Source organism: Centropristis striata, chromosome 11 (genome assembly GCF_030273125.1).
Source record: "Centropristis striata isolate RG_2023a ecotype Rhode Island chromosome 11, C.striata_1.0, whole genome shotgun sequence".
In the NCBI taxonomy this organism is placed as follows: Eukaryota; Metazoa; Chordata; class Actinopteri; order Perciformes; family Serranidae; genus Centropristis; species Centropristis striata.
Window position 1 is genome coordinate 19,469,533 of NC_081527.1, and position 26,406 is coordinate 19,495,938.

Genomic DNA, 26,406 nt, shown 5'->3' on the forward strand with positions numbered 1-26,406 from the left:
AGGTCTCCAACCTAACACTAGTGAAAGTGCTGTTATAAATGAGACATGAAAGCATCAAAGATGAGAGTATATCTCAGCAGTTCCCTCGCTCCCTCTTGCTCAGTGCCGTTAAATTGGTTCTATACTAGACTTATATGAATCTCTGAAAAAGTCAGAGATGAGAGCAATTTTTTAGAGGTCTGGACTGGCTACAGACAAACCAGCACAGACAGAAACATAAATAGTTCAAACTTTGGGATAAAAGTGTGTTGATGTCAGTCGCCGTTCACATAATAGGATGATCAAGAAAATATGTTTGCGGGACTTTAGTAACACAAAAAAGGGATCAAGAACAATGAGAACTGAGCAAATAAAAAACAAAGCGTGTGCTTTACTGTAAATGATGTATCTCCTAATAAAGTATCAGTCCGTAGCTGTCAGAGATGAAGTTCGTAAGTTCAAGCATGTGTCACAGTTCAAATACCATGTGGGTCCCATTTCATCTGTCAGCCCAGCAGCATATATTTCATGATGAAATTTTCATATCTAGTAGTTGAGTCATCTAACATCATGGCTGAGAGATTCTAAATAAACGGTAAAAACGCCCGGTGAGAGAAATTGGTATTCTAACAGCAGCGCCACTTCCAACTGATGATAATCTGTATTCACACAGTCTGCCATGTCAGATGAAAGCCTTCAATTAGCAGTCAATTCTATGCAGTATTTCCTATCAAGCCACCACTATTTACAGTCTCCTTCAGCACCCAAGGCAGCTTCCTGTCCGACAGCTACAGGAATCGCTCCTGGTGAGAATATGAAGAAACCCTGCTGTGAACAAAGTGTGAAAACAAGTGTTTTGTAGTAATCAGAGTCATAGGCTTCTAATGCCTGATGCTCCCTACCTCATGGCTGTAGATGTGAGGGTCCATAAGTTGAAGTGTCATCCTTTCAGTCTTAACCCCGGATGAAAAACTGAGACTCCAGCGAAGAGATGAAAACACCTCTGATGCTTTGATTTGCAGCCTCGTGTTGGCGGGGGTCGGTGCAGGCCCTCAGCGTGATGCTTGTCCCCTCACCAGGTGTTCTTAGTGGAGATGATTCTGATTGAATTTTGCTCTGCTACCGACGTGTCGCCGCTGGATTCACAGTAAATGCATTCAAAACAATGCAGTAGCTGCCTTCCAGTTTAATGCACTTAAATAACAGGGCAGGCACATCCGTCTGACTATTATAATATTAGCTTTGTATTTGTGTGGGTGGCATCATGCTATTATTGTCAAGTGACAAGCATTGCCTTGAGAAACTCTTTTCTCAGGATAATAAAGCATCAGCAGTAGGCCTCATCGCTTGCAACTCAATAAGCAAACTCATACTGAGATTCTGAGGAGCATCTAAGTCCCTTTGTGAGTTTGTAAATTGGTCCAGTGTGGAGATTTTCATTCAGTGTCTTATTATTAGTATTGTGGTGTGGTAGTATGGGGGGGCAGGCGCATAAAGGGGCATATTTTCAAAGCCAAAAGCAGGCCAGTGGGAGTCCGTTTTCAATGAAAAAGAGCTAAAGGCCAGTCTGCAGAGACCCTGCTTCCACTCAGCCCATGTGTCTTGCTGGGTCAGCCCAATAGCGCTCCAGGTCAGCTGGATATCTGCCGGCCCCCTGCTGGAAGAGGTGAATTGAAACAAAAAATTAAATCCTGTTTCATAGAATGTGGTGCATTCATGAACATATTATGTAAACACCAAAATACATTGACACAAAGATGGCAAACACCTGTAGATCTAACATTATACGGGCTACAAATGTGCAAATTGGAGGTGCAACGATTAGTCAAATAATCAATGTAGATGAAAATTACAGCAATTTTGATAATTGATTCATCGCTTGGGTCGCTTATCAATGAAAATTGCCAGACATCTGCCGATTCTCAAATGCTGCTTTTCTCTGATTCATATCATTATAATATAATCCACAGATTGATCAATAATGGGGGAAAAAAAACAGTGGCTTCAGCACTCGGCTCTGGTTCTGGCTAAAATCGTAATTATGATCTCAATAAAGATATTTTGCAATATATAACACAATTAGGCAAACATATGCAAAATCTAAAAGCAATAATCCAAGCAAAACAAGACAATTATGTATATTTATGTATATGTATAAAAGATAACATAATAAAGCTCAAACATTTACTATACTGTTCAGTGATAGTGAACGAACTATAACACACCTCAGAAAACAAATACTGCAAATAGTAAAAAAAAAAAAAAAAAAAAGGAAAAAAAAGTAGAAAGATAATAAAAACAATGACCTACTTTTCTTTTGGATTATTTCACTGGACCTTGAAATTAACCTCATGATTTAAACCCCCCAATATAAGGCTACTTTTTTCTGGCTTTTCTAATGAGCATAATAAAAGCTTAGTACAAAACATTAAATACAGGTGAGGAGTGTCACCCAACAAAGGAGAAAGAAAGTAAATGGAATGCTCTTTAAACGGTTGAAATACAATAAAATTGACATGGGGGCTGACTATGTCCCGGAACAAGGCTACCTATTAGAAAAGGTGATTTATCAAACACAGTCCAGTTTAGCTTGGTAACAATATAGCATTTTTTTTCGCAGTTTAACTCTGAAGTCCATCGATTCATTGGAAATATACTGAGCATGTTTTATTTACAGTAATAACTTTATTTATATAACAGACAAGCTGAGAAAGCCAGCTGAAAATGCCATTTATGTTTCTAGACCATTTTTAAAATGTTTTATAGTTTTATTTATCTATTTTTTCTGCTGTTTTTGTGTGTACTATAAATAGTTTTTTTAAAATATACATTTCCATAGAAACCTGTGTCTTTTGTTTGTATTTTGGGTTCCTGGCAGCTTTATACTGTACTATAATTTGAAAAAAAATTAAAAATCAGGCTGATAGCCAAGTGTTTGTGAAGAGAAAGGAACCATGCATGTGATGTAAGGACAGACTGAAAGATGCTAAACACAGACAGAAACTAAGGCATACGAAGTTGACAAATTTGAACCAAAATCTCCTGGACTACAGAGTTTTAAAACTGTAGTAATTATTTAACATGATTGCAAGTCCTTCTCGTTGTCTTGTCTCGTAGCTAGTTAAATTTAACGTGTATATTACTAATATACCCCTCCGGCTTTCTGCCTTTTGCTGATTTAACTTACTTGTGGGTTTTTTTTTTTTCTTTCTGCACCATCGATGTAAACTGGCTGTCGGGGGCGGGAGGTGTTTCGCTCTGTGTCGCTCCCTGACAGAACTGAGCACAGGAAGTTGTAGCTGCCAGTTGCACCAATCAGCTGAGAGGTTACTTGGACGCCCTGCCCAAACAATACAGAGAGCAGGTCAGATCGCTGGAAATACAGTGCTGTTATTTGATGTTTTACGATAGACAGGTTTTTATAAATCTACTTGAAGGCTTTTTGTCGTGTTTGCAAAATGAGCGACGCCGGGCCAGGTATTTTCAAACCGTATCGGGACGATGTGATAGCACAGTAACGAGTGGAGACATAGCCCCTGTTAGCAACCGCTAGCACGGTGTCAGAGGCTAACCGAGTTAGCTCACGTTTGTGACAACAGCCGGTAGCTAACTTAGTAGTAAAAGTTGTTTTTGAGAAGCTCACTACGGAGAGTAGCGTGATGCCGATCATCTGTTGAACATTTTTCGCTTTGGTGAATCAACAAGGCAACCAACCGGCTGAGTCCGATGTGTTTATATCCGTTCGTAACGTTGCATGGTTGACATTCAAGCTATCGCAAGAACAACGTTAGCTTAGCTGCTGCATAAACGACAACATCTACCAAACTGGACAAAACTTTGGATTTAGTCGGGTTTAAATCGGGTTCGGCGGGTTCGCTGACCCCTCAGAAGAAGATGAAGAAGAGGAAGGAGCTGAACGCCTTGATCGGGCTCGGGGACAGCAAGAGAAAGAAGACCAAAAAGGGGTCCGGTCACCGACTGCTCCGAACCGAGCCGCCGGACTCTGAGTCCGAATCCAGCTCGGACGACGACGAGTTCAATAACCTGAGCAGCGGAGCCAGCTTTGGGAAGTGAGTGATCCGTTTCATACGGGTTTGAGTACACTGAAAAAAATTGGAGTGACATTAACTTTAAAAAACCTAGGCAAGATTTTCCACACAGAAAGTGTTTGTAATCTTAACTCAGGCTATTTCTAAGTAATAATTATTTAATAAACTACTTTTTTTTAAATGAAAAATACACAATTAAATTGCAGATTCACTGATGTACCTCAATTACATTTTACTTGGAAATATCAACTAATTAGGCCAATGAACTGGTTTAGTGAATATTACTTGGATCGAAGGATTCAATTTACATACCAAAATGGGGACACATAATAACAAACAATCACTAAGTAATGCACTACATGAAAAACTGCTATTTTAAAGTAAAAGCACTGAATTCGTATTTCTTTGTAAAATTTATATAGATGATTGAAATAATAATTACAGGGCCAAAAAATCGTTTTCTCAGTGTATGTGTTTATTAATTTATGTAATGTATCACTGCACAATATTGCCATTGCATTTCCAAAGAAAGTGTAGCGTGTATTTTTTGGCAAAGTGGACAAAATCATCTTTCCCGATGGATGAAGTAAAAACATAATTGATGTAAAGTAGGAGATTCTCATTGAGTTAAGACATTTTCAAGTGGAAATTATAGAGCAAAATAAATACATATACACACAAACATAGATCACAATCTGATTTAATTGCAAGATGTTCAATTATCACATTGGATCATTGCCCAGCCTTCACATCAAATACGTGAATTCATTAATTTTTAATCATGTGTTCCAGAAATTGTTCAATAGTTTGTATTACTCTTAATTTTAGAGTATTAATATTGCACATTGCAACTAGAATACAAAACATTTCGTTCTTCACTCACATGTGCAGCAGAATTACTATGAAAACTACATCAACAAACATCTTGAATCAATGAAGAAGCAGAAAGTGTCCCATTTTCCTCTGCCCTGGAGCACATCACCTACATTGTTATCCCTTAAAAATATAAATATGATTAGATCAATGCACTTGCTCTTCTTCTGTGCTCTGATTAAAGCAAAGTATGACCCATCTTGCACAGTAAGATTGTCACGCTTGTTATCCCTGAAGCTTGATATCAGCCAAAGTAGAAATAATCAATGCTACATTCAGCATGAGTATTATATTGATGACATAGTATGTTGTAACCCATATTCTGAGGCACCATTTTCTACCAGTAATCCTCATAATTCCCATGACACAGAATGCAGTCTTCTGAAAATACCTTCTTCATTAATAATGAAAGAGACTGTGCAGTTGTAATGTCTAACCTTGTGTCCATGTGCCTTCTTTTCGCAGACGAAGCTACACGCAGTGCTGCAATGTGTGCTACCCCTTGTTTTTGTTCATCATACTTGCAGCCTGTGTTATGGCCTGTGCTGGACTCATATGGATGCAGATTGCGCTGAAAGAAGATTTAGATTCACTGAAAGAGAAGCTGCATAGCAGTAAGACTCACTGTCACATACACACACCTTGTGATGGGTGGGAATCTTATTCATACATTCATGTGCGTCACTAATTAGATAACAAGGCCTTTGCCTGGCAATAAACTCACTGCCCTTTGAACACTTGTCACAACCCAGTTACAATCCTTTTATTTAACACTACAATGACCATGTCGTAATGTCTTTGTCATAGTGGAATCCAGCCAAAAGGTGTCATCAAGTGAAATACCAAAACTAGGCGAGGACCTGAAGAACAAGGAGAGAAAGCTTGATGACATTGAAAACGGGGATAAGGGGCTGAGCAAGCTCTGGTCTAACCTAACAGAGATGAACAGAAAGGTCAGTTGTTTTTGTCACAATATCACACACAAACCACAGCTTGCAACAAAGTGTTGAAGAATGTCTGGACTTTAAACATTGGTCACACTTCAGTTAATGTTTTGTAAAGTTTTCTTTGGGAATGGCTAAATAGATTGGTAATTCTGTCTTAGAGGTGTAGCTGAAGACTTTGTGTCATCTACTCCTGCAGATCAGTTTGCTGGACTCTGCTGTAAATCATTTAAAGGCCAACTTGAAATCAGCTGCTGACTTAATCAGCCTTCCCACTACAGTTGAAGAGCTTCAAAAGGTAAAAGATTAAAAATCTATTTGTTGATGTTTTATGTGTTGTACTGATGTTCATGACTGACCTTGGAAAATATTTTTCTTTTCCAGAGTGTCGCTACGATTGGCAGCACACTAACAAGTGTTCAGCACGATGTGAAGACGATGCAGGCTGCTCTTGAAAATCAGAAGAAAGATGATGAGTTGAAGAAGACAATGGTACATTCAAGCTAGTGGCATTTAATACTTTATTTTGACAAACAGCCGATAGGTGGTATAATTACATGTTCAGATTTATTGGGATATCAGGGTTTGCAAACCTAAAAGTCTCCTCCACAGCTCCAAATGTGCATCTTCATGCTAACTTTAAAATTACTGTCAGTTTGCTGTGAAATTTGAGATATTCAAGGGACGAAAGTCTCAGAAAATATCACCATATATGTTATTACGTAATTATTATTTTATAGATTTATAAGTGATTGTAATCAGTGTCCCAAAACACGTTTTTATGAAAGCCCAACGCTTTATTATGCTTTGGAAATCCTGTGATCCTTGTGAGTATAGTATAAATAGTAGAGTATATACTTTGAGTACATTCAGTTATCCATTTTTATCTCCAAACGAATCAAGCCTTGTGTCTCACATTCACAGGGATGATAGATGTTGTTTGCAATGAGAGGCAGAATGGTCCAAGAGAATAGCCTTACCTTTCAGAAAGATTTTCCAAGCTTTATCATAAACTACTGAAATGTCAATACAGCGTTTTGGGCGGCTGACAAACATCACAGAGAATTTGAAGCTGCGTTCTCTGTAAATAGTATACAAGGCTGTAAGCTCTAGAGTTTCACATAAGCGAAAGCCCATGGATTTTTCATGAGTTGAAGTCAAAGTTGGATTTCACTTATTTTGTTTGACAGCTTGTCCTTTTTATTTACATCTTAACTCTCAGTGCAAGTGTAGCAGGAGGCTGCTTTTCTCATGTACTATTTATGCATGAATGTATGGAGAGTGGTGCTTATAAAACGAGTTAACAGTACATTGTGCTTAAGTGAATTAGTTGAGTAACTTGGCGTGTCAGCATCAAATGTACCACTTCTCATTCCCTCGCTGTAGTGCTGCTTTAGCATATTTGTCTTAGTTAGAATTGATGCAGATGTACTGCTTACACATGGCAAAGATGATTCTGTTGATGAAACATCGACTGATCTGCTCAACCTCAACACAAATCCAAACCAGATGCCAAGGCAAACGTCGCCACTGCCAGATTAATTTGTTTATTTGTTTACCCACGCATGCATGAATGTTTTTGCAGTTCTTAAATGTCAGGCTTACATTGACAGAGTCGACGGGTTAAGAAGGTCCTGTCATTTCTTGGATCTATGCGTCGAGGTTTCATTCATAATACATGAAACAAGTGCCAATCTATTTTGGGAGCTTGGATGCTTTAGTTTGCTGAGTGAAACTAGGTCAAATATCTGAGACGACTGCAGAGTGTTTTCTCTGCTTTATTTTTTATAAGCAAAATAGGATCAGCAAAGAGGATCAGCAAATAATCATACACTCCTACATATGTTTTTATACAGTCACCACAATAGTTATGTGGTCACTGGTCAGTGATGAATTGCTAGCTGGCTGAAATCCCCATGGTCTTGTAACTTTGGATTTCCTGGATGCCAACAAGTCTAAGACTGTAAACTGCAGGTTGCTTTACATAGATTTTCTGTTGTTATAGGACATAACAGACCTGAGAAAAGCAGTGAGTGAGGCCAACAAGACAGAGGAGCTGCATCATAAACAGTCTGATGAGCAGATTCACATCCTCCTCTCTACAGTCGCAGAACTTAAGCAGAGAGTGTCGTCACTAGAGAACGGTTCAAAGGAAAAAGTAAGTAATGCAAGGCTTCACACTTCATTTTATGAGTTACGTAAAACCCTGTGTGGCATCACAGGCCTAGACAGTAAAAGACATCTCCGCATTTTACATTTCATCTTCAATCTGCTTTACAGTCAAAGGACAATGACGCAGCAGCAATCACCAGTGGAAATTCAGCAGCCGACACGGTAAAAGAAGCTCCTACAACCAAAGCAACACCTGGGGATGTTCAAGGTACAGTGAAGGATAAAGCAGTTCATTACTGTGGTTTTCTTTGCCTCATGTCACATTTAAATATATATTTTTTTAATATTTTCTCAGAGGTATCCACACCACTGACAGAGCCTCAGACAAGCAGACGCCCACGCTTTTTAACTCCAAACCGCTCGAAGAGAAATGCTAGGACAAAATGCCCAAAGACGGTGTTCCTGCCTGGTGTCAGCTCTCTGAAAGGTGCACACTCCAGTTTTATACATATGCTTTCATTAAAGGAATAGTTTGACAGTTTGGGAATTACAAGCATTTCCACTCTTCTAGTAGATGTAAGGCTATAGTTAAAAAAAAAAAAAGTCTCCACTGGTTGCCTGGCAACCTTATATTGAGGACAAGACTTTAGGTTGAGCTAAGTTCCTCCCCAAAGTCAAGAAAGACTCAGCGCATAACAAATTGAAATATGAAGGACAAGCAGTTTAATCTTGTTTTCTCAAACAATTTGTCTCAAAATAGCTTCTTTTGATGTGGAAAATATCAGTCATAATGTACCTGACACATCAAGTTAGGAGATCATTTTAATTTCAATAATTTTCTGGAGGTTTAAATAGTTGGGGTCAAGAGACATGAGAGTGATGTCAATCCCTCAGTAAGAAAGCCAATAAGCATATTTTCCAAACTATTTTATTGTGAATATTCTCACTTTTGCAAAGTAACGTATGAAGACTGCAGTCTCCTCATACAGGATTTATGCAAAGTCTTGAAAGTTTGGAAAATGCATATCCATTATGTTTTCAACGTGCTTGAATTTGAATATACTTATCGAAAAATGCTTGATTTTTAACATAATCCAATGTTTCATCTGCATAATCACTCATGTGAACCAAAAATCTTTTTAATACCTGAAATGAAATCAGTTGTCCTAATTGTTTGTTGTCTCCTGGCATCTTATACCAGGCCTGGAGCTAGATTGACTATCATGGGAGCTGAAATGAAAGGGATATTTTTCCATTCTGCTCCACACCATCAAGAGGGCAACCATCTGCTTTTTGTTGTTGCAATTGCATTAATTGTAACAATGTAGATGTGATGATGAAGGCTTTTAGATTCTGGACATTTTTGGTAACTCGAAAGTGGTTGAAAGGTGATAGAATTTTACTCTTAAAGAGCTGCACAACCCCTGCTTGCACCTTTCTGAATAAAACCTCTCTTCTTCTAGACTTAGAAGACCTCTTCCAGCAGGCAGGCGGGGGACGTGATTCACTGGGACTGACCTACGACAACCTGAGGAAAGCATTTGGAATATCAACTCCCAGAGTTCGTACCATGGAGTGTTTTGACAATGATGGAGACCAGAGGTACTCCCTGATAGAGTTGAGAGCTGCTCTGGGTTTGTGAGCACATCATCACTGACAGCAGTGAACAGTATTGAATACCCAGCGGGGTCTGGGCAGTTTGAAGTTCCCAACCCTTTTCTGTAATTGCTGCACTTTTGTGAACTGAATATTTATCATACTGATTGTGGAACAGTGGCGCTGGCATGCAGCATACTCACCCTATCCTGGTCTAGTTTAACACAACCTCATCAACAAAACATATGCTTACATTTTAAACGTCATCCATATGAATACATGTATTTGAAATATTCAGCTCTTATTTTAGCAATTTTCATGGTCACCATTAAATAAAATATTGTGAATTATTTTGAATCCAGTTTTCCACCCTCAATTCTCAGATTTAGTTTTTTCTGCACCTGTATTATTATTATGTTGTCTCATTTTGATGTACCATTTTTGTTTATTTAGTTCTCTGGAGGCTGTAACTGTCAGTCTACTTCCCCACCCATCAATACAACTCACCTGAACCTTATTTATAGAACCTGAGATATAATTTTAGGAATGTTTACAAATTACTATTAGAAAAAGCATTTTTGTGAGTCTTTGTTTTTAGACAGATGCCTAACTTAACTGAAACAAACAATTGAGCAAAAGAGTGGATTTTATGTATGCTCTTTCCTAAGCTAAACAAACTTAACGTTTTCTTCCTGCTTGTTTTTTTCTTCATTTATTTTCAGACAGTTGCTCCATTTTGATTGTGTGTAGTACCTCTGTACATTTGTTTTTGCTTGTTATTTTTGCAGCTTTCAGTTCTACACGTTTTGAAGGGCTATGAACACTTTGAATCATTCGTAAGACTTTTGAAGTGGTAACTCTTGAGGCATATGTAGCAATAACAAAATTACATAGATATTGCTTGTTTAAAATTGCAGTAGACAGGAGGGCATACCTAGCTCACAATGTGTAACAGGTAGTATAAAAAGCACTGACCATCACTCTTTACTTGATCCATTTTATTCCATTTTAATGGGCCTAATAATGGTGTATTTACATAACAAATTTGTCAGACATTGTAAAATGTAAAAATGGTTTAAATGTATTCTCACAAATTATCTTGTGAAGGGGGTCTTTAACGGTCTTAATCTCAACATTGTACATTTTTTAAATAATTCTGTTGTGCTTTGCATGTTGCTTATAATGTAACATGAGCAAATTATTTATAAACTTAACATAGTCGAATACTTGTTTTTGCAGGACAATGTAACAGCTTTGCCCATCATGACGGTAGATTTTGGGTTCATGCTGCTGCTGTACATGGGGAGATTTTATGAATGTGTTTTTGTGTGAGCACCAATGAATAAACACAAAATTAAAAGTTTGATGTGTGGTCCATTAATTCATCAACTCAGAAACCTTTTCAAAACAGTATTTACAATTGCACATTACTGCGTCACATTTAATCCAGTCTGAAACATACAAAAACAGCTGGGCAAGAGCTCTTAAACATATACAATTGTTGGATTGCTGACAGACTTGTGCAAAGAGACACACATAGCTTCTCTCTAGCAGTTATTTCTAGAGAGACTTATGAAAGTGCCCCTTTGGCCCTCCAGTCCCGGGACAAAAGCCCCAGCAGCTGCTCCTCATCCTCTTCTTCCTCGTCGCTGCCATCTACCTCCATATGTTCCACCTGACTGGGTACAGGCTTACTCTTCTTCACCACATCCCGTTTGTCTCTCAGCACTTCAACCCTCTTGTAACACTCAATTTGTTCATCAATCTCGTCAATCTGTCGCTCAAGGCGGCCCTCCTCGTCGTCCTCCGCCACGATGGCCTCTGATTTTGTGTTCACCTGTCGTATCTCCTTCTGAAACTCTTCCCACTCCTTGTCCATTTGATCTTTGGGTGCGTCAACTTTGCGCACTTTGGCATCTCTCACAGGATCGTCGAAGAAGCCCTCAGGCAGTGCCTCGGCTGTGTTTTCTTTCTTCTCTATGTTCTGTACCTGCACGTCTGCTTTGAGGATGGATCCTGAGTGGGAGATGGCGGGTGTGGATGGGATGGAGCTGTCAAAGAAATCAGCAGGTAGTCCTGACACTTCAGACTTTTCAGGAGAAGGATCTGTGGTCCCCGTCTCTGCATCTTCATCATCCTCATCATAAACTCCAGCCAAAAGACTCAGACCTGCAGACTTCTGAGTCGAAACAGCTGCAGGTTTCGCAAAGAAATCTGCAGGCAGCCCGGACGCAGATTGGTCTGCACCCACTGGGGGTTTCGCCTTTTTACCGTTAACGTCCTCGTTGTCCGGTGCTTTTCTTTTTAAAGGTTGAATCGGTGGTGGAACTGCTGGAATCTTTCCCCCCTTCAGCTCGGCAACTTTATCTTTGTGCTGTTTTCCGAGAACATGCGCCGGCCACAGTAGCTCGGACTTTACCTGCACATTGCACAGGGTGCAGCTGAGATGTCCGAGACTGTTGTATTTAGCGAAAGGAGACTCGACGCGCTTCTTGTCTGTTGCTTGCCTTTGTTTTTCTCTCATCAAGCGCCGGAGTTCCTCTTGATTTACAACTTTCTTTCCCTTCTTTGAGGACGCCATTCTTGAAAACATCGCAGCTTGTTTGCTAACTTCTAGCTTGTGATGCTGTTGCAGCGTCTCATGAAGATGACATCAACCGCACGAACCCTCGTTCAAACTGTACGTCGCAGAATAATCTCGCGAGATTTGCCGCTCGCTCACAGCAAGCTAGCAAAGCAGAGACGATAGCTCGGCTGGTTTATTGTACCATCCAGTCCGCATGAATTTTGCCGCAAAGAAAACTGAATCGATAACATACTAAAACGTATATCCAAGGAGCGGTAGCGACAACTATGTAGTCGTTTTTTATTCGTTTTTAATTCTTAGCTGTATGTTAATTTAGTGTGTATGTGTGTGTGTGTGTGTGTGTGTTCTGTTTATCATTTATTTCTGTTTTCATCGCCGCACCCACCATATTCATTTTTTATTGTGGGCTAGCTAGCGACCGTTAGCTGGGAGCTAACGCTACTGGAGCAGCAGGTGTAACGTTGTTTGAATAACAGAAAAGAAATCGGCGAGGTACTACACAGCATAGCTGTTGGCTTAAATTGCTTAAGAGGCCAATTTAAAATCATATTTGATTCACAGATTTATGCCACATCTTGTAAATCTTGCTCACCTCCACTAATCAGTAAGCCTGGTAACGTGCAGCGACTGTTAGTCATGACAGGTGAGAAGTTACGCACCATGCGAAAGGACCACAACAAACTGAACAAAAATGAGGAGATCATGGACACGTACGATGAGACGTCTAACGGGACGATCCCTAACGGTACCGGTAACCATTTCAAATCCAACAAGGCTTTTCAGAAATCGGTCAAGACCTCGGTACAACAGCAGCTCAATGAAAACAACATAAACGGCAACCCATCATCAGTTGGCACTATTGTTGATGACAATAACAAGAACCCAATCATCCTGACGAGTGCGGACTTGGAGTTCCCCGTTCATGAGTGCGTGTTCAAGGGAGATGTGCGTCGGCTCTCCTCTCTCATCAGGACCCACAGCATCTCCCAGAAAGATGTGCATGGTAAGTTTACTGTTACCTCAGTGCTTTAATTCTACATAAAATATCTGCTGTATGCAGTGTGTACTGACTGCACTGTTTACACGAGAAGATAGATCAACATAACTGCTGCTGATGACCCTGGACTGCTACACATCCTAAGTGCAATACTGGTGTATACACTTGTCACTCACACACAATCCTCTTTTTCTTTTGTGTATATACATAGTACTATGTTTGTATTTATGTGTCTCATAAGCAATCCTTTTAATGTATTAAAGGTGTGCAATACTGTTTGATAATCTTGTGCTACATTATATTGTGTTATCTTATTTATTATTTTACATCTTATTGCTTGTTTTTTTTTATCCTATTGTGGCTTGTTAAGACCAGTAGGGATGCACAGATATATCGGCCAAACATTGGTATGGGCTGATAATCTCTTTTATGACTATCATTTGAAATCTATGGCAGTGGCTGATGTTTATCTCATGTGTTGTATCAATTTTGATCTAAATGTTGTGTTTGTTATTGGTGGTCAGACTGAAAAAAAGTCCTTTAAAACAGTTGTTATTTTTTAATAATGAAGATTTCTTTGTTTCTCTGGCACATAAGGGGATTAAAAATAACCAAAAACAGAAAACATTGGTATTGCTCTTGGCAAAATTGTTATTCTAAACATCTGTATCTGCCTAGAATTTCACAAGTAATCCCCTAATAACTAGTGCTCTTATTGAAACTAGGGCTCGTCCAATATATTTTATTGTACAGTTGACCCTCTGTCATTATATAAATATATGTACATGAAGTAAAACTTAACTATTAATGCTACTATTAATATTTAGTTAGTTTAATTTAATGTTTATTAAATATAAACATGAACACTTACTGTATATGTACTGGGGTGATCATTCAATGCCCTTCTTTTTCAGGGAACACACCTCTTCACCTGGCTGTGATGATGGGCCACAAAGGTAAAAGTGTTTTTTAATCTTAACAGCCGATTGTCATACATAGGATTAACCAAAATTAACAAAAAAGCTTCTCGCATGATAATCCACCAGTCTCAATTTGAGCCCAGAAAATTACACTAAATCTGCTATGCTCGATGGCTTTTTATCTGTTAATGTGGCTTTATGACATCCTCATTAAAGGCTTTTTTTTATAAAGCACTTCAATTCTCCTTCCTTTATTGGAGTAGCCTCCGTACTCCTGCTGCACTCATGTTTTATCTGACCTCCACAGTGCTGGGATAGCGTACTGTTAGTTTGAAATAGTAATTAACTTAGAGAAACCCACATAGATCTCTGATTACACGCAATGCAGGCAATTTATAAGGAAGTGGATAGTTTGTTTTGTAGTGCAGGTAAAAGTTGAACAGGGGAAGGATCTTACTTCCAGTACAAAAGTATTTACTGTACTGTTACTAGTATTTACTGGTACTACTGTTGATGCTGGCCATATGTGTCATTAAATAAGAATCAGTGGTATGTTTAAACATTGCCAACTTTATCTAGATAAATAGATAGATAGATAGATAGATAGATAGATAAATCCTTTATTAATCCTTTACACTAAATTATAGACTGCTACAAAAAGTTTATATTGAAATCTTAACATTTACCTTTTACATTTGGCATGAAAGCTCAAAACAACATGGAATTCAAAGTTGTGACATTACACATAATTGACAGTAATGTAGATATAATTACATTTGTCTCTGTGATTTTGTTTTTTTGTTTGTTTTTTTCTTTCAGAATGTGCCCTCCTTCTACTGGCCCATAATGCTCCTGTAAAGATAAAGAACGCACAGGGATGGAGCCCTCTAGCAGAAGCCATCAGCTACGGTGACAGGCAAATGAGTAAGTTAAGTTAACAACACTGCTCTGAATAGCTGTCTGTTGTCCTGGGGTTTAATGTTTTGATGTGTTTGTGGTCATCTCAGTGGCATACCTTCAATCAGACACTTACTGTAATAACAGTAAGGTATGACAGTGTTTGACAGGTCAGTAGATTTATGATGGTTTCATGATGTCAGCTTTAGTCACCGTTTGTCGGTTATTCAGTCATTCTGTGTGAATGCTCATAGTGTAGCAGTATTGGTAAATGTCAGATAGATAATTGTGGGTTGTAATTAAAGGTAGTAGGCCAATTAATTGACTACTTATTTAATATAGTATAGTATAGCCAACACCAGGGCAACTACACCAACATTGTTTATTGATTTGTTATTTATGTACTTTTTCATTCATAAGTTGTTTTTGTTTATTTTTCTTTTACAAAATTTAGATTTTTGATTACCTGCGGAGAAAAAATGTATAAGATACATTTTTTGTGATTTAAATAAGTCCAGACAGGGTGCAGATCTACTAAGTAAACAGACAATGCCAACAATGACAGTGTAATAAATATTTAAGTTCAGTAATTGTTGTTTCTCATTTATTATTTTGTTAATATTATAAACTTGTTGTATTTTATCATATGCAAAATAAAAAAACAGTATGATATCAGCATTGTATATAGGGCATCAGCCTCCCTGCTCTCTAAATATTGGCATAAGTTATTTGAAAAAAACATATCCGTTGACAACTTATAGTTAATGTGTTGTTTCATTAACAAAATCTTATTTAATTCATTCCTCTTTGTTTTTACAAGCTGTGGAAAAGGGCAACATGGGCTAAATACTGTTGGAGGTCACAGCATATGTCTGTAAGCCCTTGAAGGAACATTTTATGAATCATTTAATTGTTTAAAGACTGCTATCCAGTCAATCCAGCTAAAAAGCTAAAGGTGGGGATTTTCTCTGAGCACTCGTCATCCAGATGGGCTGGAACACAGCCTGAACCATGGCTTAGTGTTAGGAAGCCCCGAGCTTACAGTCTGGTAGCTCGCCTGCTTAATGATGCTGCTGCTTTTAGAGCTGACATCCAGTGAAAAAGAGTCAAATGACATGTGAAAGGCATCAGCTAATGCCTTTGGGATGAATTCACTGCTGTTTCCTTTTTTGTTGTTGTTGTGGTGTTAATTTTGTATTCGTGAGTAAAGATAAAAGACAATATAACAGGCAGGCTAAGTGTCCAGTAAAAGGACTATACTAAATCATTATTTCTGTTTCTAATTCATTATTCCATTTCTGTTACTGCTGCCTGTATGGATGGCCTGACTGAATTATTAGTACCTGTTCTTACACAGCCTGTGATGGAGGTTTTTAGTCCCAGCAGTTTGAGAAATGACCCTCAACCTTCTTAGTATGCGTCAAGACTCTCCGTGCCTGCTGTGGCAGGCTGGCTTGGGACTGGGACCTGGAGTTTCGCGTTGAGAAGGTCACACCACTCGCCAGGGTGAAGGAGAGACAGAGAGGGGGCTGGGTACATGCACACCATCAGCAAGGACATGCAGAGAAAGGCGTAGCATGGGGTATTTAGATTTAGATCTGGTTAAATAAGCACCCAGCTGGCTATCACTCAGTGAGAAGGACAAATGGAGAATAATGTGTGCTTGATATCAAATGTGTGGATTTCAGCATTTCACAAAACACTGCAGTCTTGTCATCAGTCATCACCTTTTACACATGTGCACATTGCGTCAGCAGCTTACTCACTGGTTGTCTGTGTGCGTGTGCAATGACAAGCTGCAGCGAGTGCATCATCAGCACTTCCTTCCTCAGTCATGTCCATTCTCTGTCCAATGTTTCCCTCCCGGTCAAGATAGCTGGTACACATCGGAGATATGTTCATTTGTTGTGATCTGGGCGGTTTTAGTTTGGTCAGCTTGTGGGAAAAAGAACTGCACTTTACAAGACAGTGAGTTGTATCAGCTCATGTAATCACTGCTGCTGATGCCTGCATGTAATATGAAACATCGTACTTCTGTACAGCAATTTGTTTGAGCAAAGTAGTGTGGCTCCCTCAGGTGTTTATGTGCACCACAAGCACCGTATTTGTTGGCCAATAATATCAACATTTCTGTCAGACTGTAGTTCGAAAACACAAGTTGTGTAAGGGTGATGTAAAAACAGCAAATCTATAAGGCATTATCAAAGTAGGCTTGCTGCGATAGTAAGTGTTACAGTGTTTAGGCATACAGCTATTTGTAACTTTTCTTTTCATTTTTTTAAAAAGAAAGAAAGGGGTGTTCTGGTGACACACCTCGTCCTCGCAAGCAGGCAGCCCGGGTTCGAATCCGACTCGGAGCCTTTTCCTGCATGTCTTCCCTCTCTCCCCTTAAACTGGTCAGAAAATACCTTTTTAAAAAAAAGAAAGAAAGAAAGAAAGCCCGTTTACTTCATTGTCATATGTCAGCGCACACGTTCATCGAATAAAAAAACCCTAATTTGTAAAATACTAAGCTTATTATCAATATGACGGATGCTCAAGTCGCAGGAGTGAGATTTCACTTATCACGTCAAAAAGGACCTTTGTCGAACTTGTAACGGAGTTGAGGTATTTTTTTCTTTCTCTTCCTTGTGTTCTCAGTCACAGCAATACTGCGGAAATTGAAGCAGCAGTCCAGGGAGAGTGTGGAGGATAAGAGGCCAAAATTGCTGAAAGCTCTCAGGGAGGTGGGTATCACACTGCTGTCACTGCCACAGATGCTGCTGCCACACCAAACTCAAATTTGCAACTCCTTTTATTCTGCATTGCTGAACTTTCTCTCCATTGTATTTTCAAAATCTCTGCAGGCTTCGATTTGCATAAATTACTTTTGCCTGTCCTTGAGTATGCATATTAACTGCTGAAATACATAATGTGAAATCTTCACTGCGCTGTACTTTTTTTGTCTGACACCATGAAGTGATATAAGATAAGCTGAAGTTTTATTTATACAGTTTAAAGTTACAGGACAGTTTCTGTAAAAGTATCAGTTTATCCAACTCGGGTCATTTTCAGCAGCAGTAAACATGTTTATGTCTTTTCCATAGCTTGGTGACTTTTATCTGGAGCTGCATTGGGACTTTCAGAGCTGGGGTGAGTTTTCACATTTCACACACACGTTGCTTGTATACCCTGTTCTCAACAATTCTAACCACATATGACACTATAAGACAGTTTGATATCACAATTCTTGTCAGAGAAAAAGTTTTGCACTATGTGATGAATTTAGATAATTTCCCGAACCCATGTCAAAAAGAGAAAGTAAAAGAGAGAGGCCTACAGCTTACTTTATAATTTTGGAATGTTTCTAATAAAACTAATGAACCAAAACACTCTTTATCATCATGAAATGTATGGGACTGGACACTAATATTCAACGCGCACAGCCAGTTTCGACTCCCAACAGTCAGCTAACTTTTAGCTTTCGCTAACAATATTAGCTGCTCTGTTTCAACAAGGTTTGGCTAAGAAAAAAACGTGCATGCAGACTGAAATTCACCCGCGGTGCTTTTGTGGCGCTTGTGGGGACACTAGCGCAGGTAGCTCTTGTCATCCAGTGACGGCAGAGCGCCAACTTTGACCTCCATCCTCAAGCAAGTCCAAGCCCTTGGTCATTTTGTAGATATCGAAAATCTTCCCACACTGCCGATTAAACGCGTTTATTTGGGGATTTAAGGCTGGGATATCATTTTCCTCTGCCATATTTACAGCTCTTCTCAATGCCTCAGGTGAGTGACATGACTCTGTCACTCACAAAACAAACCGGCGTACATACACACGTGTTACGTGACTCGCACGAGAGGAGATTTCACTGTACGTTAAAAAAATCCTCTCGCGACAGAGCGCATCGCGTCATACTCTGAAACCACGCCCACCTAAGAGAAAAACAAAACCACTACATTTAAACATGTCACATTACTATTTTACTACTGTATTTCTACCAGAGAGGATAAGTAAGCTACTATCAAACTAAAAAATAATACTCTATAGCTTTCAGATTTATCCACATTGAACTACAATAGAAGTTACATCAAAATGCTTTAGCTTAACTTAAAGAAATACATTTTAGCCTAAAACTTGATATGATTGGACATATGACTTGGTGACAAAATGCACTGCATGCGTAACATAATGTAAACTGAGTGTCATTACAAGGAGGCGTCTTAATTCAGTACAAAGTCAATGGAGAAAGATGAATTGTTTTGCCCTTCCATGGGGGCGGGACTTAAATGTGCTCTGTCTCTATAGATATTATAGCTTCTACAGTTCTTATGTTATGAAACTGTGATGTCAAAACCCGTTAATCCTAACATCCCTAACTACAACATTGATAATTGATGAGGCCCGCTTCATGTTACTGAGTTATTTAAAGTTGCTGAATGGATCAACTGTTGTTTTTCTTCAAATGCCTGTTAACACTCTTTTCTGTATCTTAGTTCCTTTGCTGTCCCGGATGCTGCCATCTGATGCTTGTAAAATCTACAAGCAGGGAATTAACATCAGGTAAAACTGTCCTGTCTGAGAGAATCTAATTCACTGCGAGTTTAAAGCAGCAAACAGTTGATATCCAGGTCGTGGACTTCTTTTAGATCTGAAAAGTAGGGCGAAACAATCTTGACGCACTCTTTCTTGATTTAGACTCGACACCACTCTCATTGACTTCACCGATATGAAGTGTCAGCGCGGAGATCTTAGCTTCATTTTTAACGGAGAGGCTGCACCCTCCCAGTCCTTTGTGGTTCTGGACAACGAAGCAAAAGTGTACCAAAGAATACACCACGAGGTGAGTGAGGGGTACAACCCAACCTCTCTTGCACATCTTGTCATCAGCTGTTTAATATGAACCACAATGCCTCACTATCATTGTCTTTCCTTACAAGGAGTCAGAGATGGAGACTGAAGAAGAGGTGGATATTCTGATGAGCAGTGACGTCTACTCTGCAACTCTGTCCACAAAGTCCATCACTTTCTCCCGTAGTCAGATCGGCTGGCTGTTCAGAGAGGATAAAACAGTAAGCTCAATAGGACAATGTAAACAATTTAAAAAAAAACATTTACAGAAGCTCTTTTTACAGAAGTTTACAAAGTGGTTTGCGAATATAAATAGGGGTTAAAAAATAATAGAGAAGGAACAAAAAACACAGATGTTGGTAGATTTGTAGGCATGTCAAGAAGTCTTTGTACATGTACACATTTATACCGCTTTGTTTTCATGGTTATGACTTGCGTATGACTGTTTTCGTCCGCTTATCCGATGGATGGATGGATGGACTTGCATATGACTATTTTCCTGAAAATACAATCATTTTAAGCCTCTGGAATGATAGTATAAAATTCAAAATTGAATCTGGCAAAGCTGAGTGATTTTACCCAATGGCCCCCTCAAAATGGATCATTGTCTCCTTGTGAATTGTTTCACACTTTGCATGTGACACTAAAATGTGAATAATGTAGAGGTATTTTTATTCTTCATATCAATCATTTTTTGAGTCCTTAAGAGGTAAAAGTGTCCAATTTTCACAAGAAACAAAGACTAGAAAAAGGGTAGGGAGAAAAACTTAATTTTGTTTTTGTTTCCTCTCCTGTAAATCTCACGAGCCCTCGAGTTCATCTCATTTTAGAGTTCCCTCATGCAAATAAAATATCCATCATAATTTTCCAAGTCTCTTTGATTTTTGAAGTGTTTTGTTGCACGATGAATTTGAAAGACCTGTGTGAACCCGATTGTTCTGTTCAGTATTTTTATAAACTTGTCTTGCTATGGGGGATGAGGGAATAGGGGAATTTAAACCTTTTGTCTCCTGAAAAGTTGGAACAGTCCCACCCTCAGGCTGCACAGTGGCATATTTTAAGAGATGAGCAGCAGCATCGGGTGATTTACATGATAACTTATCATGAAACATCAACCCCTGCTTGTTTTCTGTGCAGGAGAGGATTGGAAACTTCCTGGCTGACTTCTACACAGTGAACGGTCTTGTGCTCGAGTCACGGAAACGGCGAGAACACCTAAGTGAGGAGGACATCCTGAGGAACAAAGCCATCATGGAGAGTTTAAGTAAAGGAGGCACCATCAGCGAACAAAATTTTGAGGTAAGAGAGAAACAAATCACTGCTCTGATTTAATCTATCAATGGTAAATATTAATGGCGTTCTGATGACCATAAATATGCCACTGAGCGATATCTCCTTGTCCCCAGCCTGTGAGACGGCAGTCCCTCACAGCTCCCGCCCCCAACACAATTTCTTGGGAAGAGTACATCACTGCAGAACAAGGAAAGTAAGTATTTCATATTTTCTATGATTTCATCAGTCTCGCCACAATTGGAAACGTAATCAGGCAGACAGTCTTAGATGCTGAGCATTAAATCCTTGTCAACCACCGAGAATAAAGAGCTTTCTATGTTTTTATCTGTGTCTCTTCCCATCTCCAGGCCACCTCATCTTGGGAGAGAGCTTGTGTGTAAGGAAAGCAAGAAGAACTTCAAAGCTACCGTAGCCATGAGCCAGGATTTCCCTCTAGGCATCGAGTCGTAAGTACAGCCCTTCCTCCTCAGATCTATTTACAAAGCTCTCCGCGCAGATTGATCCTGGGTGACTACACGCGGATACTCTTGGGATTTTAGAAAAGGGTAATGTTGAGATGAAATAATGCACCAGATAATTAGGCCAGGTAGGTGCTGATTATGTGGAGGAGCCACTGGTGAGATGATTGCAGAACCAACTGCTCCACCATGTGACAACAACATGTCAGTCCTTTCCTAACCGCCCTTCTGATGGACTTATGTTTTACTTTGTGCACCTGCACACACGTGGCATTTGTTTTAGGTTACATTTGTCAAAGTAGATAAAAGTATTTGAATTTTGAGTTTCTGAGTTTTAGGGCTAATAATCTTTTTTTCTTTTTTTTTAACAATATATTATAGGGTTGCGATTAATCAAATTATTTCAGATAACGATTTTGGCTTCCAACAATTAAGAAAACAAGACAATCAGAATAGAATTATTATTGTGACGCATTCAGTTTGGCAGTGATATGCTTGTTTTGTGTTACAAATCCAGCACAACCCTTCCTTAACAGTGATCTTTTGCCCGTTCAATGAGTTACTGACTAGAATATGGTTAATATAGTGACTGAAATATTGAATATACTTTAAGGAGTTTTAAGTTGTTTGCACTATAACATATTTGGTCTTATTTGTTTCGGTCCAATTTACTTTTATATGAATTAATATTTATGTTGTATATGTTTTATATATATATATATATATATATATATATATATATATATTATCTAACTTTTTATATATGTATATGTATATCCTTTTTCAGTTTAACTCTATTCAAAGTTCAAGAAAACCATAATCAAGTAGCCGTTATTAATTAACTAAAATGTTTTTCTTAAGAATATGTTTCATTAAGTTATTTAAGCATTGTGAGCGAGATATGTAGGATAAAGGATAAGGATGAGTGCTCTCTGGTGGACAAACTTTGTAATGGTGACACCGTTTCTAAATGACCTCAAGAAAATCTTTTTATTTATGTATTATTTATTGTTTTATTTTAAACTGCATCTTTACCTGCTGCTAGGTCCATTTACAAAAGCTTTCTTCAAAACATAAATGGATAAAGTGTAAATCACAACACTATTAAAAGCTCTAATGACCATTGATTGCCTTGAGAAGGAAGAGTTATTGGTGCAAATATTTTCTTTTTGTATGCAGGAATCACAAAATACACTGCACGTTAAATCAAAGTTTTGATTTTATGCAGCCAAAATGGTTTGTCTTAAGAGCTCACGATAATGTAAGAGGGTGGTTTTACGGAGAACATAGAAGATCTGGGGAAAAAAGACCAATTTTAAAGGCTTCAGACACTTTATACTGAGAAGATGAGGAGTTAGAATTCAAAGAGGAAGTGGTTTTGTGTTTGCCTCTAATGGGTTACAGTGAGTGCTGCAAAATAATACTGGAACATAATGTAGTAAATTGCTTTATCTCCTCTACTGAATGAGCCTTGATGTAGCTGGTAATAAAACCCCACCCTTTATAATAGCTAATGGATTTTTAATGTGATACCACCTAAAAAATATGTTGTACTTACTCCTCTTATGCTGTTCAATTTAATGTCATTAATCATGGCTACGATTGTAAAGAAATTGTTTTGTAGCAGCTCACATTGTCTTAACTCTGGAATGGATACAGTTCAGTTTCAGTCTCAACCACACTAGTTTTTATTCTCACCATTAATTTAGAGAATCTTTTACAACTAGGACGAGGACTAGGATTGAAAATCTCTGTCAAAACTGACCACTCAGGATACAAATAATTAATTTATTCCAGTGGTTTTCACCCTGGAGGTTGGGGCACCAACAAGATAAATCTAAGATAGTAAACATTATACCTGCAGAACATAAGCATGTTAGCATTTTAGTTATGAGCATAATAGCATTTAGCTCATAGTATCACTTTGTCTAAGTACAGACAGAGCTGCTAGCACAGCTGTAGGCTTTTAGACCTTTTAAAAGAGGTGAATGTAACATCACCCATTGGTTGGTGAATTACAGTTTTGAAGCCTCGAGTTTGGTATTTTGGTCATTGTGGTCATGTTTTTTGGACGAGAGGGTTGATAATTCACATTAACTGATATTATTTCGGATGCTAATTTTGGCTTGCAAAAAAACAGGCTTTAAACATCAAACAGCTGACGTTTTACTCTTTTAGTAACCAAATGCTAAACAAGACATTTTTGTTACAATAAACTTTCATAAACTAAAAACAAACTGTGAAAAGGTCAGTTCCAAGTTCCAAGATGAAAACACAGACAACACCCAAAAATAAGTTGATGGCTATTTAAATGTACAGAGTCATGTACTGTATATGCTTTACCACACTTCTGTCCTGATTGACAGGTTGCAATGGAAGCAACTTGTCAATCACAAGATAGTCACGCCCTAAAGCATTCCCTGCTTTATCGCCAATTATACTCGGAATGGGACCATAATTTACAAAACACTTTAAACTGGCGATTGAGACCATAATCTTATTTGACAATGATAACTGAGGAAATGAATCAAGTGAGAGGTTGGCTCATTTTCTCATAGACTTCTATACAATTACTGTTTGTTTTGCAACCAGTGTCTGTCACACCCTGCTGGCCATTAGAAAGAATGCAGGTATTTCTACAATGGCTTAATTTTTCCGGCCCAGAGGCAGTGCTCTTGGCAGGTAGTCTGGTTTACTGACTACTAGCTTTTTACTCATTGTTTTTTTTTTATTATTATAGTCAAACAGGAAAATCTATTAAAATTAAACAATCTCAGAAGGCGAAATAACTATTTGTTCAAACAGCCCGTAACTCTGACATACGCAATTGGTGAAAAGGAATTGGAAATAGATATTATTTTTTTCCACGTTTAACATATGTTTGAGTCTTTGCCAAGATGTTTTTATTCATTAAAGATCAAATTCAAACTTCAGTTTGACTTAATCTCCTTTATGTTGGTCAGACTTTGAGAAGTGTTGGCAGGGAAATAACCGACTTCCTTTCTTCTGCCTCCAGGTTACTAAACGTGTTGGAGGTCATAGCCCCGTTCAAGCACTTCAACAAACTCCGGGAGTTTGTTCAGATGAAACTTCCGCCTGGGTTTCCAGTCAAACTTGGTACGTGTGTCGATCTACCTCTGTGTTCCTGTGAGTGGGCGAGCTCGACAGAAACGATCACACAATAACATGTTTTCTTGTTGTTTTCTCCCTCCCAGACATCCCCGTCTTCCCCACGATCACAGCAACTGTCACCTTTCAGGAATTTCGCTATGACGAATTTGAAGAGTCTACTTTCTTCATCCCCACCGAATACAAAGAAGATCCCAGCCGCTTCCCCGACCTCTGATCTGTCATCTCACCTGACACAAACAGGAAATGACCAGCGAGCTAATATGTTTTAGAGGTGGGAAACAAAAAATGAGGAACCCTGTATTGTTTTATTCCTATATATATTATTCGTTTAAAAGAGAAAGAAGGGAACTGGTCTCACCGATCAGTCTTTGTTCATTGTTGCTGATGGATCCAAAGCAAATCGATGCAAACAGATGTTACAGATCGCCATCTAACATATAGATGCATATCAGCAGTTGTTTTTTGTGAAATGAGTGATAGCTTTCATTGTACTCGCTGTTCATCACTTGAGCAGTTCAACTCGCTGCTCCGTGCTGCTGTTTTTTTCCTGTGAAAGCTGTCAGACGACAAAAGCCTGGACTTTTCATCATCGCTATTTTAATATCCACTCGTAACTCCGAGGACTGATTACTGAAGTCTCATTCTTGAAATTGCACTGACACCATCATCTGTAAATAATTCACGTCTCATCTGTAATTCATCACAAATATAGCTATATCCTCAAACTGAGCTTAATATTCATTTATAAATGATGTACTATATATATATATATATATATAAATATAAACTCAAAGGAGTAACACTGTGTAGCAATACATTTCCAGTACGAAAGAATGTTTTTAACCAGCTGGGAGAAGGTTTAGCATAAAAACACATTCTTAACAGTTCGATATCCAAGCCTTTTCCCCTGTGCAGGACGCAGTCTCCTGTGTTTTCAGGTTAGCTCATGTTACCTCTCGGCTGTCTCCATGTTTGTCGTGATCGTATGAAATCTGTGCTCGGCGTGAGTGAATAATTGTACTGTACCAAGGGTTGTTGTATGTGCGTTTGTGTGTGGGAGAACCCAGAAGGGATATCAGGTAAACTGTTCTTAGTTTAATACTGCACTGATATTAAGTATATTTAAGGCATGCTATGGCTGTGTTGGCCTACTGGATCACATGCATCTTTCAGCTATATTATCTGAGCGTTTGTTTGTATTACCTGCAGACTTATTGGTATTAAGATTAAGGAAAAATGTAACACTAACACTTTGGAACACCTTTATAGTGCTTATAAAACCTCTCCTTGATGGTAGTCTGCGCATTTTTCTTTTGAATCCAAGGAGAGTAAACTAAGCTGTGAAGTTGATATCGTCGCTGGATATCACAAAACTGTCCAGATGGGAAATAATCTGATCCACTGAGTTGTCTCTGGCTTCAGCTAATATGTACTGCAACCATACCTACTTCACTTCCCTTTAAATAAAGCACCAGCATCATGTTTCAACTGACTTTGTGCAAGTATAATAAAAAGACACTATTCCATATGAGATATTAATTTGTCAACCGTCACAAATTTTACTACACCGGGGTTATGTTTCATTTTAATATCTTTTGATCAATCAGTACCAACTCAGCTACATCTCCCAGTCCTGGTCATATATTTTCTTGTTTTTTAGCTCAGAATCTGTTACGCAGGACCAAATAAATTCTTGAATTTGGATAATCAAAATTTGTCTCCAGAAAAGGAAAATTAGT

At 38.5% G+C, this 26,406-nt stretch overlaps 3 protein-coding genes across 3 annotated transcripts; 2 read left to right on the forward strand and 1 right to left on the reverse strand.

The window, feature by feature from the left end:
- Positions 1-2,927: 2,927 nt before the first annotated feature.
- efcab14 (EF-hand calcium binding domain 14) lies at positions 2,928-10,916 on the forward strand. The gene is made up of 9 exons (XM_059344059.1): positions 2,928-4,049; positions 5,367-5,515; positions 5,709-5,854; positions 6,045-6,143; positions 6,230-6,337; positions 7,851-8,003; positions 8,126-8,225; positions 8,313-8,444; positions 9,421-10,916. Exons 1-9 carry the CDS (start codon positions 3,874-3,876, stop codon positions 9,597-9,599), a joined length of 1,242 nt encoding a protein of 413 aa, XP_059200042.1. The 5' UTR covers positions 2,928-3,873; the 3' UTR covers positions 9,600-10,916.
- On the reverse strand, positions 10,908-12,146 carry znf830 (zinc finger protein 830). Its single transcript, XM_059344060.1, has one exon. It carries the CDS (start codon positions 12,144-12,146, stop codon positions 11,124-11,126), a length of 1,023 nt encoding a protein of 340 aa, XP_059200043.1. The 3' UTR covers positions 10,908-11,123.
- Positions 12,147-12,449: 303 nt separating this feature from the next.
- On the forward strand, positions 12,450-26,159 carry LOC131979969 (ankyrin repeat domain-containing protein 13C-like). The gene is made up of 13 exons (XM_059344058.1): positions 12,450-13,143; positions 14,052-14,093; positions 14,877-14,981; positions 17,595-17,680; positions 18,041-18,086; positions 19,430-19,496; positions 19,632-19,776; positions 19,874-20,005; positions 20,922-21,083; positions 21,191-21,270; positions 21,425-21,523; positions 24,552-24,652; positions 24,751-26,159. Exons 1-13 carry the CDS (start codon positions 12,777-12,779, stop codon positions 24,879-24,881), a joined length of 1,563 nt encoding a protein of 520 aa, XP_059200041.1. The 5' UTR covers positions 12,450-12,776; the 3' UTR covers positions 24,882-26,159.
- Positions 26,160-26,406: the final 247 nt, after the last annotated feature.